Raw genomic sequence first — 19,213 nt, 5'->3', positions numbered from 1 at the left:
GTGGGAACTTTGGAGGAACTGGGGGCCTGGCCTCAGACTCACCTCCTTGAGGGAAGAACTGGGAGTAAATGAGTTTGAATGTGTCTTCATCCACCAGCCCCGTGGGGCACTCCTGCAGCAGGAAGGCACCCCTCTCAGTAATCCCAGCCACCCCCGCCCCACACCCTGACTCCATAGGGCCTGGGCTCTCTCCTCCCTCCTGGGGACACCTGCTGCCTGAGGCACCGCTGGGCTCCACCAGCCCCAGGCTGGGGAAAGCCTGGGGGGGTGGGCACGGCGGGAGGGGGTGGTGAGTCTCCTCATGCCAGGTTGGTCCCTCTGTAGGTTCCTCCCCTGCACCAGCATCGAGACACACAGAAGGGGGTGTGTCTTCAGAACACTGACTCTAGGACCTGGCCCACCCCCCCAGACAGCTCTGCCACAAAACATGAGCCCCATAAAGGCCCTGGGATATTCACTGTGCCATGGGAAGTGTTCAGAAGGTCTGCCTGCATCCTGCAGCCAGGGACAGGAAAGCCGGGGGGACCAGGGCCTCTCCTGGGGGGATGGGGGGCACTCACATTCTTGAAGCCCCTGTAGAGGGACTGCAGCTCCTTCTTGGTGAACTTGGTCTGTGCCTGCAGCTGGTCCAGCCCCTCCGGCTGGTGGCGCACCGTGGACAGCTCCAGCTCACTGTCGCTGCTGTCTGGAGGGGGATACAGACCCAGGAGGGTGGAACATGCGGCCCCGCCCCATCTTGCTCCAGTGTGGGCACTGTAAGGGGCGGAAGTAAGGGGTGGAGGGGCTCTCCTCGAGCGACTACCATGTACGGTCACCCAGGCTGCGCACTGCACAAATGTCCAGGCTACAGAGGAACAGCACACTCATGAGTTGTGCCTCCTGGTCTCTCTGCTGTCCTGCTCCTCACATAGAGTGGGCCCTGCCCGCTGGCCTCACCTTGAGCGTGCCACCCTCTCAGCCACACGGTGGGATGGGGATGAGAGTTGGGAGCAGGTCTTGTCCTGGAGAGACACTGAACAAGGGGAGGTGGGAGGGAAAAAAACAGAAGACAAGCACAGGGGCCCTCGACCTTCAAGATCCAATTCCTGGACCACCTCCTCCATGTGCCTCTCCCCGCCCCGATTTCCCCCAGGAATTGGGAGGGCACTCCTCTTGGCTCATCCAGCCCAACATTTGGTCTGGGGCTTTTATTCACACTTGAGTAGGAGGTCAGACTTCAAGGGTCTGTAGGGCAGGGACCAGATCATTTTTTTAATAACAACACATCAAAATATTAACTAACCATGGCTACCTTTTGCAGGGGAGGTAGATTTCAGGTGATCTTTAATTTTTTACTTATGGGTTTTTGGGTTTTTTTTTTACATTTTCCTAATTTATTTTAGTACGGCACGTATCAAGTTTATAATATAAAACAAAGCTATAAACAAAACGGCATTGAATACCTCCCCCTCGCTGAGTAGCAGGCTCACATAGTATAGAACTTCCCACTGAAATGGGCAGCGCCATCCCCACTGCTCTGTCACCATCCAGTCTCCCCTCTTCCCCAAGGCACTGTGAGCCCATGGTTACCTGCACAGCTGTTTGCTTGCTCCCACTGCAGGGTGAGCCCTGCAACGCGGCCTCAGCACTCAAGGCTCTGTGATGGTAGGAGCTTAGGGAAATTTTCTTCTGTGAAGTAGGAAGCAACTTGAGGGTAAGGATGGGGGGGGGGTCGGGAGGAGGTACTGGAAATTTAGAGAGAAAGAAGGAAGGAAATAGCTCTCTTGCAGAATGAGTGCATGGATGGACCAAGGCAACAGAGCCTGATTGCCGGGTAATTTGCAGAGAGCTCTTGAGAGGCAGTGCTCATGGTAGAGGCCCAGGCACGGAGCTGGCCCAGCACAGGGCTCAGCCGGATCAGGCTATGTGTGTGAGGCTCTGCAGGCCTGGGGTGGGTCGTCAGGGAGGCTGCCTCACAGGGCTCACCCTGCAGCGTGTTAAGACTTTGACCACAGTGATATTAAATTAGAATCTAAAACAATAAGATATATTTAAAATCCCAAATATTTGGAAATTAAAAAACACACTTTTTTTTTTTTTTTTTTTTGGCTGCACTGCATGGCTTGCAGGATCTTAATTCCACGACTGGGGATTGAACCCAGGCCCCAGGCAGTGAGAGCGAGAGCGCAGAGTCCTAACCACTGGACTGCCAGGGAATTCCCTAAACAACACACTTCTAATTAACCCATAGGTTAGAGAAGAAAAATCACAAAGAGAATTTTGAAATATTTTGAATTAAATGATAATGAAAACAACATACCATAATTTTCTAGATGCAGGTAAATCTGTGTTTAGAAGGAAATTTTTAGCTTTACATTCCTTTACTAGAAAAGAAGATAGGTGTAAAGCCAGCGATATAAGCTTCTAGAATCTATAAATAAGAGCAAATTAAACTCAAAGTTATAAGAAAGGACATAATAAAACTAAGAGTAGAAATTAATGAAAAAGAAAACAGGCAAACATAGAGAAAAAGCAATAAAGTCAGAAACTCAATAGGCAAGTCATAGACTGGAAAATATATCTGCAGTACACATATCTGGCAAAGGCTCATTTCCAGAATATAGAAAGCACTCCTGCAAATCAACAGAAATAAGACTTAATAACTCAATTTTTAAAATAGGCAAAAGACTAGACCACCTCACAAAAGAAGAGATACAACTGGTCAATAAGCACAGGAAAAGATGCTTGACAGCATTCATTGTCAAAGAAATGCAGATATTCCAATGCAAAATACCCAAGGATCTATCATTTCAAAAACACTGACAACACCAAATGTTGGTGAAGATGTGGAGCAACTGGAACTCTCATATAATATATTATCGGTGGAAATGTAAAATGGTGTAACCATCTTGGAGAACTGCTTGGCAAATTCTTATAAAGTCAAACATACATCAACCTTATAACCTATTTACCTAGGACAGATGAAGACATACGTCCACAAACAGACCTGTACAAGAATATTTATAGTAGCTTTATTAATAACAGTCCCAAACTGGAAACTATTCAATCAACAGAAGAATGGAACTGTGGCACATTCACATAACAGAATAGTATATTCCATTTAAAAAAAGGATGAACTACTGATATATACAACAACATGGATGCATCTCAAAAATTATGCTCAGAAAAAAGCAGAGATAAAAGAGTTCATACTTTATGATTCCACTTATATGAAATTATAGAAAAAGTAACAGTAACGCATGGCATTAGAAAGCAGTACAGCAGGTGGTGGTTAAAAGGGTGTATACAGTTGTCAAAATTTACTGAACTGAACATTTAACATCTGCGCATTGTATTGTATGTAAGTTATACCTCAATTAAAAAAACATACTGCTTAGACTTTTGCCTTTGGTCATGATGGGGTAGTGAGTGTTAGACTTGCCTTCCCACCACAATCAACTTGAAAACTGGAAGAAATATGTGAGGCAAGTATAAGCAGGCTTTGGACTACAGCACAGGACTATAATCTTTGGGAGGAGGGAAACATATGAAGTGAGCTCCACATTCACCCTGGATATGGGCTGGGGACACTTTCTGTGACATGGGGAAATGCTGATGAGGCAGAGATCAGAGTTTGGGGCTGCTGAGACAGATGGACTTGCAGAGCAGCATCCTGGAGAGGAGGGAACTGCACAGAGATGGGGCCCCAGAAGTCTGTGTGGCATTTCCCTTGGGCTTTGGCCAAGAGCTGGGCTACACATGTTCTGAATGAGACTCTGTAAGGCCCAGCTGTGAGCAGCTGTTGGGGGTAGTAGGACAGAGACCTGAAAAGACATAACAGAGTTCATGCAATGATGAAAAAAGTTGGGAGTTCTGGTTCATCTAGAATGGAGCTACTTCCCTATGAACTTCAGGCATTCAGCTGAAACCCCAGAAAGGCCATGCCTTGGGAGAAAGCACCATGCTCTAGAACTAAGAACAAAGTTAAAACAAACCTATTCTAACAAAGTCTAAAATAAAGTCTGTGCAGATGAAGGGATCTGCCAGGAATTTAAGTGCCTGTGAAACTAAAATTCAATGGCCTTATGGTGAAGATAATATAGTCCAGATTCCCTACAATATACCACCCATAGTAGCCATCATATAATAAAAAATGAAAAGACACGAGAAGCAGGAAAATGTGACCCAATGATCAAGAGATAAAGCAGCCATCAGAATTAATAGGTTTTTAAATTATTAGAATTATTATTTAAGTTTAAAACAATTACTACCAATACGTTGAAAGTATTAAGGGAAAGAAAAGTGAACAGATGGGAATCTTAGCAGAGAAGTAAAAGCTATTAAAAAAACAAGAAAAGAACCAAATGGAACTTCTAAACCTGAAAAAAAACTCAACATCTAAAAAAAAATTCACTTGATGAACTTAAGTTTAGACACTACAGAAAAATAGGTCAGTGACCATAAAGACAGGTCAATAGGAATTATCCAAATTGAAAACAAAGAGAAAAAATACGAATAAAATCATGCATAGAGTCTTAATGACAATATCAAGCAGCCTAATATGTATGTAATTAAAATACCAGAAATAGAGGAAAGAGAAAGTGGAACATAAAAAATATTTGAATAAATAATGGCCAAAATTTCCCCAGATTTGTTGAAAAATATCAATACACAGATTCGAAAAATTCAGTGAACCCAAAAAGGATAAATAAAGAGAAAACCACACATAGGAACATCATGATCAAACTGATGGAAACCAAAGATAAAGAGGCAATCTTAAAAGTAGCCACTGGAAAAGGGGAGGTCCTACAGGAGAACAGCAATAAGAAAGACAGCTAACTTCTCATGTGAAATGATGGAGATCAAAAGACAATGGAACAACACTTTAATTCTTCAAAGAAAAAAATCTATTAACCTACAATTCTATGTTCAGTGATCTTTCAAAAAAGGGTGAAATAAAGGCATTTTCAGATAAGTGAAGGCTAGAGAATTTGTTGCCAGCAGAATCGAACTACAAGAAATGCTAAAGGAAGAACGTCAGGATGAAGGGAAATGACATCAAATGGAAATCAAGTTCTGCAGGAAAATAACTGGCAGCTAACAGAAATATTTTGAACTGGATGCATATGAAAAGATATATCAGAATTTGTGGGGTGCAGCTAAAACAGTACTTAGAGGTAAATTTAAAGCCATAAATGCCTATTTTAGAAGAGAGAAAAGATTTTAAATAAATAATATAAGCTTCCACCTAAAGAAACTAGAAATAGAAGAGTAAAATAAACCCAAAGCAAGCAGAAGAGAGGAAACAGGAAAAGCAAAAATCAATGAAATTGGACTTCCCTGGTGGCACAGTGGTTAAGAATCTGCCTGCCAATGCAGGGGACACAGGTTCAAGCCCTGGTCCGGGAAGATCCCACATGCCGTGGAGCAACTAAGCCCGTGCACCACAACTACTGAGCCTGTGCTCTAGAGCCCGTGAGCCGCAACTACTGAGCCCACATGCCACAACTACTGAAGCCCGCATGCCGCAACTACTGAAGCCCGCATGCTGCAACTACTGAAGCCCATGCGCCTAGAGCCCATGCTCCGCAACAAGACACCACAATGAGAAGCCCACACACTGCAACAAAGGGTAGCCCCTGCTCGCCGTGACTAGAGAAAGCCCACACGCAGCAACAAAGACCCAACACAGCCAAAAATAAATAAATATTTCTAAAAAATCAATGAAACTGAAAACAAAAACCCAGTAGAGAACATCAATGAAACCAAAAGATGGTTCTTTCAAAACATCAATAAAATTTATAAAACTCTAGCAAAAATGAAAAAGAGAGAGAAGACACAAATAACTGCTGTGAGGAATGAAACAGAGGAAGTAAGTATACACTCTCCAGACATTAAAAGGTCAAAAAGGAAATATCATGAACAAGTCTCTGCTCACAGAGACTTCAATAACTTTGATAAAATGAACTAATTCCTAAAACATCACGAACTACTCAAATTCACCCAAGATAAAAGAGATAACCTGAATAGTTCCAACTGATATCTCTCATTAACATAAATGCAAAAAATCTCAGCAAATTGAGTCTATTGATGTATAAAACAAATAATACACCACACCAAATGGATTTTCCAGGAATGTAAGGTTGATTCAATATTTGAAAATAAATCAACATAATCTATTCTACTAATAGTCTAAAGAAGAAAAAATATGTGATCATATCAATTGTTGTAGAAAAAGCATTTGACAAAATTCAATGTCCATTCATGATAAAAAAAACTCTCAGAAAATTAGGAATCTAAGGGAACGTCCTCAACTTGATACAAGGCATCTACAAAAAATCTATAGGTAACATAATGGCAAAAGACTGAATGTCTTCCCCCTAAGATTGAGAACAAGGCAAGAATATCTGCTCTCTCTTCTCCTATTAAACATCATAATGAAAGTCCTAGCCAGTGCAAAAAGGGGGGAAAAAAAGAAAGCAAGAAAAAGCATACCAGTTAGATTAGAAAGAAAAAAACCCAAATTAACCCTATTTGCAGATGACATGATTGATTGTCCATGTAGATAATTCCAAAGAATATACAAAAAATCTTCTATGGGCTTCCCTGGTGGCGCAGTGGTTGAGAGTACGCCTGCCGATGCAGGGGACATGGGTTCGTGCCCCCGTCTGGGAAGATCCCACATGCCGCGGAGCGGCTAGGCCTGTGAGCCATGGCCGCTGAGCCTGCGCGTCCGAAGCCTGTGCTCCGCAACGGGAGAGGCCACAACAGTGAGAGGCCCGCGTACCGCAAAAAAAAAAACAAAAAAAAAAACTTCTAATAAGTGAGCGTAGCAAGGTCACAGGATACCAAGTCAACACACAAAAATCAATCACATTTCTACAGATCAGCAATGTACAACTGGAGACCAAAATTTTAAAAACAATACTAATTACAATCACTCACCCCATAAATGAAATAGGGAAAATAGGTTAAAAATACAAAATAAATATAAATAATGATAATATAAAATAAAAATATAAAAATAAGTAGGTAAAAAAATCTAACAAAACATGCATATAATCTGTTTACTGAAAACTACAAAATGCTGCTGAAAGAAGTCACAGAAATCACATAAGTGATGAGACACACTGTGTTCATGGATTGGAAGATGCAACATCATAAAGATGTCAATTATCTTCAAAATGATTTACAGATTTAACATAATTCCAATAAAAATCCCAGGACAATTTTTTCATAGATACAGACACACTGATTATAAAACTTAATGGTTTTATAATCAGGCAAAGGCAAAGAATATAGATTAGGTAAAAAAATAAAGTGGGAGAAATCAGTCTATCTAATTTCAAGACTTATTATATAGCTATAATAATCAAGAATGTGTGGTGTTAGAGGAAAGATAAACACACAGATCAATGGAGCAAAACAGAGAACCCAGAAATAGATCCACATAAATATGATGAGCTGATTTTCACAAATGTGCAAAAGCAATTCAATGGAGAAAGTTTAATTTTTTTCAACAAATGGTGCTAGAATAATTGGACATCCATCCACCCAAAAAATGAACTTTGACCTAAACCTTATTTCTTATACAAAAATTAACTCAAAATGGAGCATAGATTTAAATGTAAGATGTAAAACTATAAAACTTCTAGAAAAAAACAAGAGAAAGTCCTTATGGCCTGGACTTAGGCAAAGAGTTCTTAGGCATGATACCAATAGCATGATCCATAAAAGAAAACACTGAAAACTATACTTTTTAATAAAAAAAGTTTTGCTCTGTAAGAGATATTGTCAAATAAAAAGAGAAACTACAGATCTGCAAATCACATTTCTAACAAAGGACATCCAGAATATATAAAGAACTCTCAAAATATAGCAGTAAGAAAACAAACAACTCAAATTAATGAAAAACCTGATCAAATACTTCACCACAGAGGTTATACTGATGGCAAATAAGCACATAAAAAGATGTTTAACACCATTTTCAGTTAGGGAAACAGAAATTAAAACCACACTGAGGGACTTCCCTGGTGGTCCAGTGGTAATGAATCTGCCTTACAATGTGGGGGATGCAGGTTTGATCCCTGGTTGGGGGACTAAGATTCTGCATACTGCTGGGCAACTAAGCCCACACGCCACAACTACTGAGTTTACGCACCTCAACTAGAAAGCCTGTGTGCCCCAAGCTACAGAGCCCACGTGCTCTGGAGCCCATTCACCACAGCTAGAGAGAAGCCGTCACACCACAGTGAAGATCCCGCATGCCTCAACAAAGATCCCGCGTGCCCCAACTAAGACCCGACGCAGCCCCAAACAAAACAAAACAAAACAAAAACCCACAATAAAATACAACTACACACCAATCAGAATCACTTACATAACAAATATTGTCAATATCAAGTGCTGGTAAGGATCTGGAGTATCGGGAACCGTTATACTTTGCTGGCAGGAATGAAAATGGCGCTGCCTCTCTGGAAATCAGCTTGGCAGTCATTTACAAGCACACACTTTCCATATGGCCCAGAAATCCCATGCCTGGTTATTTACCCAAATGAAATGAAACCTATTATATTCATATAACAACTTTTATGCAGATGTTTAGAGCAACTTTATTCACAATTGCCAAAAGCTGGAAATAACCCAATATCCTTCAGCTAGTGCATGGATAAACAAACTCTGGTACCTCCGTAAAGTGGAATACTCCTCAGCAGTAAAAGCGAACAAAGTGTTGATACACACAGCAGCATGAATGAATCTCAAATGCATTAGGTAAATGAAAGAATCCAGACTCAAGAGGCCACGTAATGTATGACTCCAATTATATGACATTCTGGAAAAGATAAAATTATAGAATATCACAGGGAAGGAGGATATATCAGAGGCTGCCAGAGGCTGGGGGTTAAGGGAGAGGTTGACTCCAAACGGGACAGGATGAGGAGATTTTTTGTGGTGACAGAATTGTTCTATATCTTGACTGTGGTAGTGGTGACATGACTATCTATTTGCCAAAATTCATGGACTGGACATCAAAAAAAAAAAAAAGGCAAAGTGTACTGTATATAAATTAGAAAAAATAAAAATAAAATAAAACTTAGAATAATTGCCTCTAGGGAAAGAGGGAAAGGAGGGGATAAAAGGGAAAAAATAAATAAACAAGAGATGGGTTTGAAGTGGGTCAAGACTGATATTGTCTAGAGAAGTTAGTAAAGAGTCAATTAACTTAATCCTCTGCCCCTGGGGGCCAAAAATAAAATAAGACAAAAATCCCAAACCAGCTGCTATTTCTTTCATCGAAAATCCAGAAAACAAAACTCCGTTGACCCTACTTTCCCCTCAAGCTAGTGCCTTTTTCTGTCCTTTAACTCACTGTCTTCACTTCCTCTCCTCCTAGTCTCCCTTGATCTTACTTCTATGGGGCATCTGCCGCACCGCGCCACGCAAACTGCTTTTCTAAGATCACCAGTGATCTCCATATTGCTAATCCAGTGATCAGTACAGTCTTCGTGATTCCTAAATCATACAAGGACAACACAAGAATGAAAAGTAGTGACAACATGGATGAACTTTGAGGATATTATGCTAAGCGAAGTAAGTCAGACATAGAAAGACAAATACTGTATGATCTCACTTATATGTGGAATCTAAAAAAAAGCCAAACTCAAAGAAACAGAGAGTAGATTGGTGGTTGCCGGGAGATGGTGGTGGTGGGGGTGCGGTGGGGATTGAGGGATGGGGAGATGTTGGTCAAAGGGTACAAGAATAAGTTCTGGGGCTTCCCTGGTGGCTCAGCAGTTAAGAATCCGCCTGCCGAGGCAGGGAACATGGGTTCGAGCCCTGGTCCGGGAAGATCCCACATGCCACGGAGAAGCTAAGCCCGTGTGCCACAACTACTGAGCCTGTGCTCTAGAGCCCGCGAGCCACAACTACCGAGCCCATGTGCCACAACTACTGCAGCCCGTGTGCCTAGTGCCCATGCTCCGTAACAAGGGAAGCCACTGCTCGCCGCAACTAGAGAAAGCCCGCGTGCAGCAACGAAGACCCAACGCAGCCAAAAATAAATAGATAAATAAATTTAAAGAAAAAAAAATGTAACTATCCAAAAAAAAAAAAGAATAAGTTCTGGGGATCTGATGTACAGCATGGGGATTACAGTTAGCAAAACTGTATTGTATACTTGAAAGTTGCTAGGGGAGCAGATCTTAATTGCTCTCACCACAATAACAACAAAAATGGTAATTATGTGAGGTGATGGATGTATCAGCTAACTGTATTGGGGTGATCATTGCATAAATGTACACAATGCTACGTGTTAATTATATCTCAATACAGCCGGAAAAACAAACAAACAAACAAAAAGAAAATTATGTGCCCATTTCACTTTTGAACATAGATGCAAAATCTTAAACCAAATGTCAGGTAACTGAATCCAACTGTATTTTTCTTTTAAAGTACACCAGGATCAAGAAGGTTTTATTTGTAAGAGTATACGGAGAGAAAATCATATGAAAATCCTAATACAGAAAAGGCATTTGATAAACATCCACATCTATTTATAATTAAATAAATAGACAAAAATTCTTAGCAAGCTAAGAATCAAAGAGAACTTTATGAACTTGATGCAGCTTATATTTGCAAACCATATATTTATTTACAGATGATATTAGGTTTAATGGTAAAGGCTCAGACACATTTTCTTTAAAATTTGGGACAAGCCAAGGTTGGTCACAGTCACCACTAATTGATGTCTGGCCAATGCTCTAAGGAAATCTTTTTTTTTTTTTTTTTTTTTTCTTTTTGCGGTATGCGGGCCTCTCACTGTTGTGGCCTCTCCCGTTGCGGAGCACAGGCTCCGGATGCGCAGGCCCAGCGGCCATGGCTCACGGGCCCAGCCGCTCCGCGGCATATGGGATCCTCCCAGACCGGGGCACAAACCCGTATCCCCTGCATCGGCAGGCGGACTCTCAACCACTGCGCCACCAGGGAGGCCCTAAGGAAATCTTGAAAAAGGCAAAAAAAAAAAAAAAAAAAAACAACAACCCCCCAAAACAACAACAAAAAAACCCCAAACAGTGTAAGAGTTGGGAAGTATAAGATAAAACTAACACTATTTATAGATGGTATGGTCCCTACAGTGACAAAAAGAATCAATATACCTGAGAGTTCAGTAAGGTTGCCAGATGCAAGATTAATTTATGAAAATCAATAGCAATTTTCTACACCAGTAAAAACCACCTAAAAAATATAATAAAAAAGATAACATTCATAAGAGCAATAAAAATGAAAAGTATCTAAGTATTAAGCAAAACTCGAAGGACTGCTATATAGAAAGATAATCTGAATAAATGAGACATTCTATTTTAGATAGGACCATAAAAACATTATAAAAGATGTTATTTCTCCTGTAATAAAATGTAAATTCAACACCATCTCAATCAAAAATCCAGTTGGATTTTTTGAAGACCTTGGTAAATTTACTCTGAAATGTGTAACGAGGAATTTAAAAATCCATAAAAATCTAGAAAGGAAGAGTAAAGAGGGAGTTTTCCCTATTAGATACTAACACATATTCATAATCACTGTAATAAAAATTGTGAGGCTGGTACAAGAATGGACGACAACTCCATCCTGTGGGGGCTCATGCCGAAACCCTGGGCATAGACCTTCCTCCCAACCCTCAATCCCCACGCAAACCCTGCCAGCGCTACCCTCAACCTGCACCTGCCTCTGAGCCCCTCTGGCACCTCCACTGCCCCCACCAGGCTCCAGAGCTCCATCATCCCTCCCGGCTTCTCTCCCTGCTTCTGCCCTGGATCCCATCGGTCTATTTTTGAAATCGTGCTGGAGGAAGCTGCTGAAGACATATCCTCAGGTACCCCTCCGTGCAACAACCTCCTGCACCAAAGTCCTTAAATGGCCGGTAAATGTGCTCCCCCGCCCCCAGCTCTGACCTCATCTCCCAGGTCCCTCCCTTTGCCCCCGCCCCCCCCCCCCCCCCCCGCCTTCAGCCACGCTGGCCCCTCTGGCCCCTCAAGCCCACCAGGCACACTCCCTTGCTCTTCTCTCTGGCTCGAATGCTCTTCCCTTGGAGCCCACATTTCCTTCAGGCCTCTGATCAATCATAACCTCCTCAGGGGTGTCACACACACCCCGCGTTCCTATCTATCCCTCGTCTCTGTTTTACTTTCTTCATTTGGCCATGACTCCCTGGCATAGGCATAGTTCTCTGTTTACTGGTGCGACGGAGAGAATTGTGTCCCTCTCTCCCTGACACATATGTTTAAGCCCTAACCGCCAATGTGATGAGGTCTTTAGGAGGTAATTAAGGTTAAATGAGGTCATAAAGGTGGGGTCCTAATCCAATAGGTGATGGTGACCTTATAAGAAGAAGAAGAGTGATTTCCCCCTCCAACATGAGGGGGAGGAAAGGCCACGTGAGGACACAGCAAGAAGGTGGCCGTCTGCACACCAAGAAGAGAGGCCTCACCAGAAGCCAACACTGCTGGCACCTTGATCGGGGACTTCCGGTCTCCAGAATTGTGAGAAAATAAATTTCTGTTGTTTAAGGCCCCTGGTCCGTGCTATTCTGTTATAGCAGCCCGAGCAGAACAAGACAACTGGCTCTCCTGCCTGCCCTCTGCTGCACCCAACCCTGGAACAGTACCTGTATGTGGGGCACGCTCTGTAGCACATGCTGGATGGGCGGATCTCCCATGGCTATGTTTGCTTGGGTGGGTTCATGGATTATTGCCTTGGGTGTCCATTTTAACGTCTCTAGTCCAGGCTTACCTCCTGAAGCAACATGCCGTGTGGTTCACACCTGTTGGGCAGGGAGTGGGTGGGGAATCAGAGAGAAAGGTGATACTCCGAGACTCAGGTGCAATGACAGCACGGTCAAAGGGCACCCTGGGCAGAGGGTCCAAGGTGAGCCAAGGGATATATGGGCACGGGAGCCACGGAAGGGCCAGAGCGGAGGAAGGGCTTGTCTGATCTTCATTCCAGAGTGGCCACTCTGGCCTTGGGTGTCAAATGAGGTGACAGAGAAGAGAGACTGGCAGAAGGTGTCAAGAAGGAAGAAGCCACTACCCCTGGCTACCAAGTGGACCAGGGCTTGGCGGGCAGAGCCCAGGATGACCTCATGTTTCTGACCTGGGAGACTAAGTGACTGCTGGTGCCTTCCACCAAGACGCGGGTGTTGATTACCCAGAACTGGAAGATAAGGCAGGAAGATCGCCGAGGGCTTTACAACGTCACACTAGAACACTTGCTTTAGGAAACTCTGCTTGACTCATGTTCTATCCATCAGAGCCCAGGTGCTGCGAAGCTAGATGTCAACCAGACTGATAGGTTGCAAATGACTTGTGTCCACTAGGGACGGAATGATGTCCATCCTTGGAAAATATGGCCCTTAACGTTACTGGCTATTAATTTGCCCTTTGGGACATCAACCAGTTTTGATTCCTATGTAGCATCAGTTTCTGAAACAGCTTTGCTCTCCTGCTTTTCCCTAAACAAGTGAGCGTCAAGTTTTTAACTTTGACACTTGCACTTGGGCTGGCAGAATACAAGAGGCAGAGGAAATCCCCCGTTTCTTGGCTCGGGAAACAGCTACCAGTTCTCTACGCCCACCCGACTCCCGGGCTCTGTGGACCCTTCCCCATCCTCCTTCCTGAGGAGCTGGCTGCCCCGTCCTCCAGAAGCCCGATTCCACAGCATCCTGCCCAGCCCGCTGGCCTCACGCTGGGCTCTGTGGGGTCGTCTCAGGAGCAGGGGGCCCGGTTCCTTCCTGACGCCCGTAGCGTCAGGCCAGGTGCCAGGGACCCTACCTGCTCCCAGGGGCGCTGGAGGCCTCTCCTGCCTCTTGCACAGGAGCAATCCACAGGTTCCTCCCTCTTTGGTTAGTTTCAGTGGAGACGCAGCCAGATCTCTTAGGAGCTGCCCAAGACATCACACCCTCCTTCTGCAGTTACAGGTGCACCGGCGATGAATGGACCTAAACAGCCACCTGCACGGCTTTCCTCAACACGCTGAGGAGCCTTGTTTGGCAAAACTGTGAAGTCAACCTGCCTCTGTCATCTCCCTGTGCTCAGCCCTCCCCTCCCCTCTCTAGGGGCTAGTCCGGGGCCATCCCCTCCCCATTAAGTAGTATTCATTGATAACCAGAGGGTCAGCAATACAGATTTCACCTCTCTATCAGACAAGCATTTTGTCAAAGGAGTGAAAGCATGAGGCTTGAAGAGAACTGTTTTAAGGCTAAACGTCTCAAGGTCGTACCATAGCCTGATAGGTTACAAACCAGGCTTTCTTCCCACTGTGTAAAAGTCTCAGTCCCTGTTCCCGTCCCCCACTCCACGCAGCCCCCTCTGCGCAGGACCCACCTGCAGGGGCCTGGGAAAGGTGGCTCCGAGTCTTTCATTCTCTGAGCTAAGGGCACCAGGTACTGGGTGAGGGGCTCTTTTCACCTGCCCCCGTGCAGGAGCCTTCCCACAACCCTGGCTGCCCCGACACCTCTACGAGGCTTCCCACTAGGCTGCTTCTCCTGCCAGCCAGCACCCAGCTTTGCTTCCCTTGGCAGCAAAACTCCAAGCTGCTGTCCACACTCAATGGCTCCAGTACCCCTTGAACCCAGCTGCTGGTCAGCATGCCCTCGGTGGGCTGCGGTGCATTCCTGCAGCCTGCAGTGAATGGGCAAATCCAGCCAAAGACTTAGCACATGTAGGAACCAGGGGTGGGGGCACTGGCACAGCCAACAGGCAGACCAGCCCCAGATCAGGGTGCCAGCGAGGCGGGGGCACCAGGCTTTGTTGTGATCGAATTTGAGAATTCACAAGACATCCATGTGGTCATCAAGGGGAAAGCTCAGGGACTTCCTTACACCAAGGCTGGGTTACAACATGAAGCTTAATTTGATTTACCAATGGGAGGCTCTATAGTCCCTGCATTCTTGGGGCCTCTGAGTCCTCCATGTGGTCCCCACACTAGTGACCTAACATCATACCCCTCCTTAGTGAGTGTGGGTTGAGGAAGAAGGCTGCGGTGACTTTGCATGATCCAAATTAAGCCTCTGGGGACCAGGAGGGAAGACGGTCCTAACACTTCCCCAGGGAACCAGCCTCTTAGGGATACAAGAGCTCGGCTCCCAAGAGCCACAGATGAGCCTGGAATTGCCCACAGGTGCCTCTGGCTGATGGTTCATGAGGGCTCAGAGAATAGGAGGCTAGGCCTCCAGCACACAGTGAAACGGGCCCCCACCCGCCCTACTGTGGGTGAGAGGCGCTTTTTGGTCTACGCCAATGCATGGGCCTGGCGTGGACTCTCTGGGCTGCTCCAGACGCCGTTGCAAGGCTCCCCTGAGGCTGCGGCATCTCCTCTTGACGCCTCCAGCCATGGCCATCTTGGTTCACATTCCCCGGCTCCGGCCCCTCTTGAACTCAGCTGGCGGATCTCATCCCTCACTCTCTGCTGGTCAAGTGACACCTAGATCTTGGGGTCCCACAGAGAAGCCCCAGGGACTGCCGTGGGGTAATGGGAGGCCTGTGGAGCAAGACTCCCTTCTCAATCTGAGCAGCGCCCTTTCTATGTGTCGGGGGTACAGGCTTCTAAGTAAGGCTTCTTTTGAGGTTCCATCAAGCTGCTTTGAAACCTCTGACTGTGTCTAGATGTGCAACCACCGAGGCACTGACTGGGGGAGGTGGGGAGGGGGCCTTGCCTAAGTCCCCCAGCCCACAGCAACATCAGGCCTGGGCTCCAGCCCACCTCCCTGTCTTGCAGAAGCCACCCACACAGAGCCTGCCTCTCTCCTTCCCTGTCCCAGGCCCGGGGGCCCAGGAGCCAGGACCTTACAGAGCACACAGTGAAGGACACCCACCGTGGTGAAGTGCCTGTCAAGTGCACCCTCCTCTCCCGAATTTGGGCTAGGACATTTTTGGTAAGAAATGACGAGAGCTAACACGTACAGCACTTACTCCACGCCAGGCCCTGCTTTTATGAGCTTTGCGCACATTCACGCAGCTCTACGAGGGAGACTTTTCCCACTTGGGATATGAACCCAGACAGCTGCCTCCACTTTGGACTCCTGACACCTGTACTGTAGGAGGCTGGGACACAGAGCTGTGTGCAAAGCCGCCCTAGCCGTGCAGAGTTGGAGATGCATCCAGGACGGGTGCGCCAGAGTTCGAAAAGGTACTAGCTCTGCCACTCCCTGAGCCTCAGTTTCCTCATCTGTAAAGTGGGCCTGCCGTTGAGGACAAAATTATGATGTGTATAAAGTGCCTAGTGCAGACAGCGCTCACTAGATGCCAGCTACTGTCATTGTCATTAGCATCCCAGATCTGGAAACTCTGCCCAGGGGCTGCAGAAGTCGTGAGGGACTTGCAATTTACCAAGAGTGGTGGACCCCGCCAAGGAGAAGGGAATCCAGGATGCTCAGAACATCACCACGCCCTCAGCAAAGGTAGCAGAGGGTGTTGGGGGGAAGAAGAGCAGGAGAAGGAGTAGGAACAACAGCAGACCCGTGGGCCTGCTCCAAGCCAAGAGCCGGCTGTGGACCCACCGGGCTCCCAGGTCACCTTTGCAAGCCCAGGTCCCCATGGGCAGCTGTGCAGAGGGCAGCTGCAGAGGGCTGGGGCCGCCACTCAGAGGGAGCAACAGGGTGGTGGGCCAGGCTGTGCGTATCTCTGCCGTGGGCACTACTCTCTCTTGCTCTGCCCTCTATACCTACCTGTACTCAGGCCCTCACAATCCAGCCTCCTTGACGCCACCCCAGCCAGAGGGACCCTTCCCTCAGAGGGCACCTCCCAGGGCTGCCCTAAAGGGAGGGTCAAGATCCTGCATTGCTTGCATTCCTGGCAGCGTCACACTACCTGGCATACAATGGGTGCCCAACAACTGTGGCTGAAAATGGCATATGGTTTACACAGACTCAACACCCGCTGTTTGCCAGGCAGTGCTGGGCACACTCTGGGGCCACAAGTTCATGGACACAAGACCGTGCCACCCTTGGAGGGCTCACATTTGGTGAGGACAGGGACATAGAAAATTTCAGGACAGTGAGAAAATTTCAGGACGGTGTCGTCTAATACAACCTGAGGGTCAGGGATCCAGAAGGGTCAGGGCAAGTTCCCAGGGGAGATGGTGCCTCTAATCCAACCGCCCACTTACAGACAAGGAAGCAGAGCTCAGACAGGAAAAGTGATTTTCCCAAGTTAATGACAGCACGTCAGGGACCACATCAGAGCTGAAAGGTGGTTCTCCAAGCCCCGGGTCAGAATTCCTTCTAGAGCAAGGATGCTCATCCTCACCACTGACATTGGGCCTGACCATTCTTTATGGTGAGGGCTGCCTGTGCCTTGCAGGGTGTTTAGTAGCATCCCTGGCCTCTGCCCACTAGATGCCAGTGGTACCCTCCCTATCAACCGTGACATCCAAAATGCCTCCAGACTTTACCAAATGTCCACTGAGGAGCCAAACTGCCCTCGGTCTAGAACTTGGGAAATCTGAACCGAGATAAGACAGGCGGCAGCCAAAGTCAAGCCCTGGGCCACAGACGTGGACCAACAAGTCTGGTGTCAGGGCTGGGCCAGCCTTGCAAACAGGCACCAGGCTTACCAGCCCAGGCTCACTTTTTACCAGTGTGCCCGCACTTCTGAGATCCCTTGGGTTTGAGTCTCACTTGTAACTTTTTCAAAGTGCGTCAGCTCACCACACCCCTGTGAGGTGTGTAAGAGAAAATATTCTGTTATTATCCTCATTCTACAGATGAGGAAATGGAGGTTCCAGAAGCTTAGAGGCACCAAAGTCACCCAGTGAGCTAGTGGCCAACCCCGGCTGGAACTCCCCCCGATGGAGCCGCCCCAAGACAGAGACTGACAGGGCGGAGAGAGGAAGGTCCTTCAACTTCATCTACTTCTGGAAGCCTGCGTTCCTAGAACTCAAATCCATTAGTTCCTAACAATCCCCAGGGGCACCATAACTCTGGTCTCTTACAGATGAGAACTACGGGGGCTCAGAGAGGACAAGGGCACATCCAGCTGCACACGAGAAGGCCTGGAGGGGAGCTGGGCACTAGCCCCCTTCCCTCAGTGCCGGCTCACCTCCAGGCTGGGGCCGAAGGGTCTGGGCCACTCCCAGTCCATGACCACCCCTTAGACACTGCCTGACCAATGGGTCCTTCCAGGCACTTAGCGGGCACCACTCCCCAGCAACATGGAACATCTGGTACTTATAACTCCCTCCCTCTGACGCAGGCAGGGGAGGCCTGTCTGAGTGAGAAATGTTTTCATCTGTGAATCAGTTCTTCTATTAAGAGTAATCATTCTATCGCTAATTATTGGTGATAGCAATGGTTCACAACGTTTGTGCATTTATTACACACCACGAACAATCCTGGGGGCCACTAAAGCCCTACTGACTAAAGTGTGCCGCAGCTCCAGGGGGCAGGAATTATTGGCCCCACTTTACAGATAGTCAAGCTGAGTTTCAGACAGGTTAAGGAGCTTTACGGCCAGTATGTGTGGGTGACAGGATCCCAACTCAGACCTGGTTGGCTCTAAGGCTCTGTGCTTCTCCCACCGCATCGAGACCCCAGAACTCCAAGGGGCACAAATGGGCAAATATACCAGAAAAGACAAACTCATTAGAGCCCGAAGTGGGTTTTTTAGCAAGTTGAATAAACCATCTGTAGTCTTGCACATCCGACCCACCCTGTAAAGAAATCCCTTCTCCTTAGAAATCACAAAGGTAAACTTCAGGCTGCCAGACCTGTGAGCATGTTGGGCTCGGTTAAGAAGGGTTTGTATACTAAGTAGAGTGAGATCGGCTGCTGCTCCCGGCCTCTGGTGGTCCCAGGAGGGCCCAGGAAATGGGGAAAGGGCAACATAGTGGCCTTGGTTTCCCGAGTACCAACCACCCCACTGCAGTCTCCAGATGGGGAAAGGATAGGGGATAGTGGGCACGCTAGTGCCCCCAGGAAGCATGGGTCCTCATGGCACAGCAGTGTGGGATGCCCACCTACCCCTACCTGTATTGCCTATGGAGTCGCCTGTCATAGATTCCTCCTGCCAGGGTCAGCATCCATCCAGCCAAGTGCAGGCCCAGTTTGGGCAATTTTCTTCCCCAACTAAAATGTAAAGTTCAAGGTGGCACTTCTCAGAGCCACCTTGAGCAAGTCCCTTCTCTCTGGGCCTCCTGAACTCACCTAGAAAAGGTGTGATGCTGCCCAGTGGCTTCTGAAGGG

At 46.5% G+C, this 19,213-nt stretch overlaps 1 protein-coding gene across 1 annotated transcript in view; it reads right to left on the bottom strand.

The window, feature by feature from the left end:
- Positions 1 to 19,213, bottom strand: part of KCNIP3 (potassium voltage-gated channel interacting protein 3) — a gene marked incomplete at both ends in the record, with an annotated part of 91,862 nt that overhangs the window by 7,548 nt on the left and 65,101 nt on the right. The window contains 2 exon segments of the mRNA XM_082642751.1: positions 43 to 112; positions 561 to 685. Coding sequence (XP_082498877.1) covers positions 43 to 112; positions 561 to 685 — 195 coding nt within the window.

Source organism: Mesoplodon mirus (assembly GCF_964341445.2).
Source record: "Mesoplodon mirus genome assembly, chromosome: 14".
In the NCBI taxonomy this organism is placed as follows: domain Eukaryota; kingdom Metazoa; phylum Chordata; class Mammalia; order Artiodactyla; family Ziphiidae; genus Mesoplodon; species Mesoplodon mirus.
This window is presented reverse-complemented; position numbering and strand designations above follow the sequence as displayed.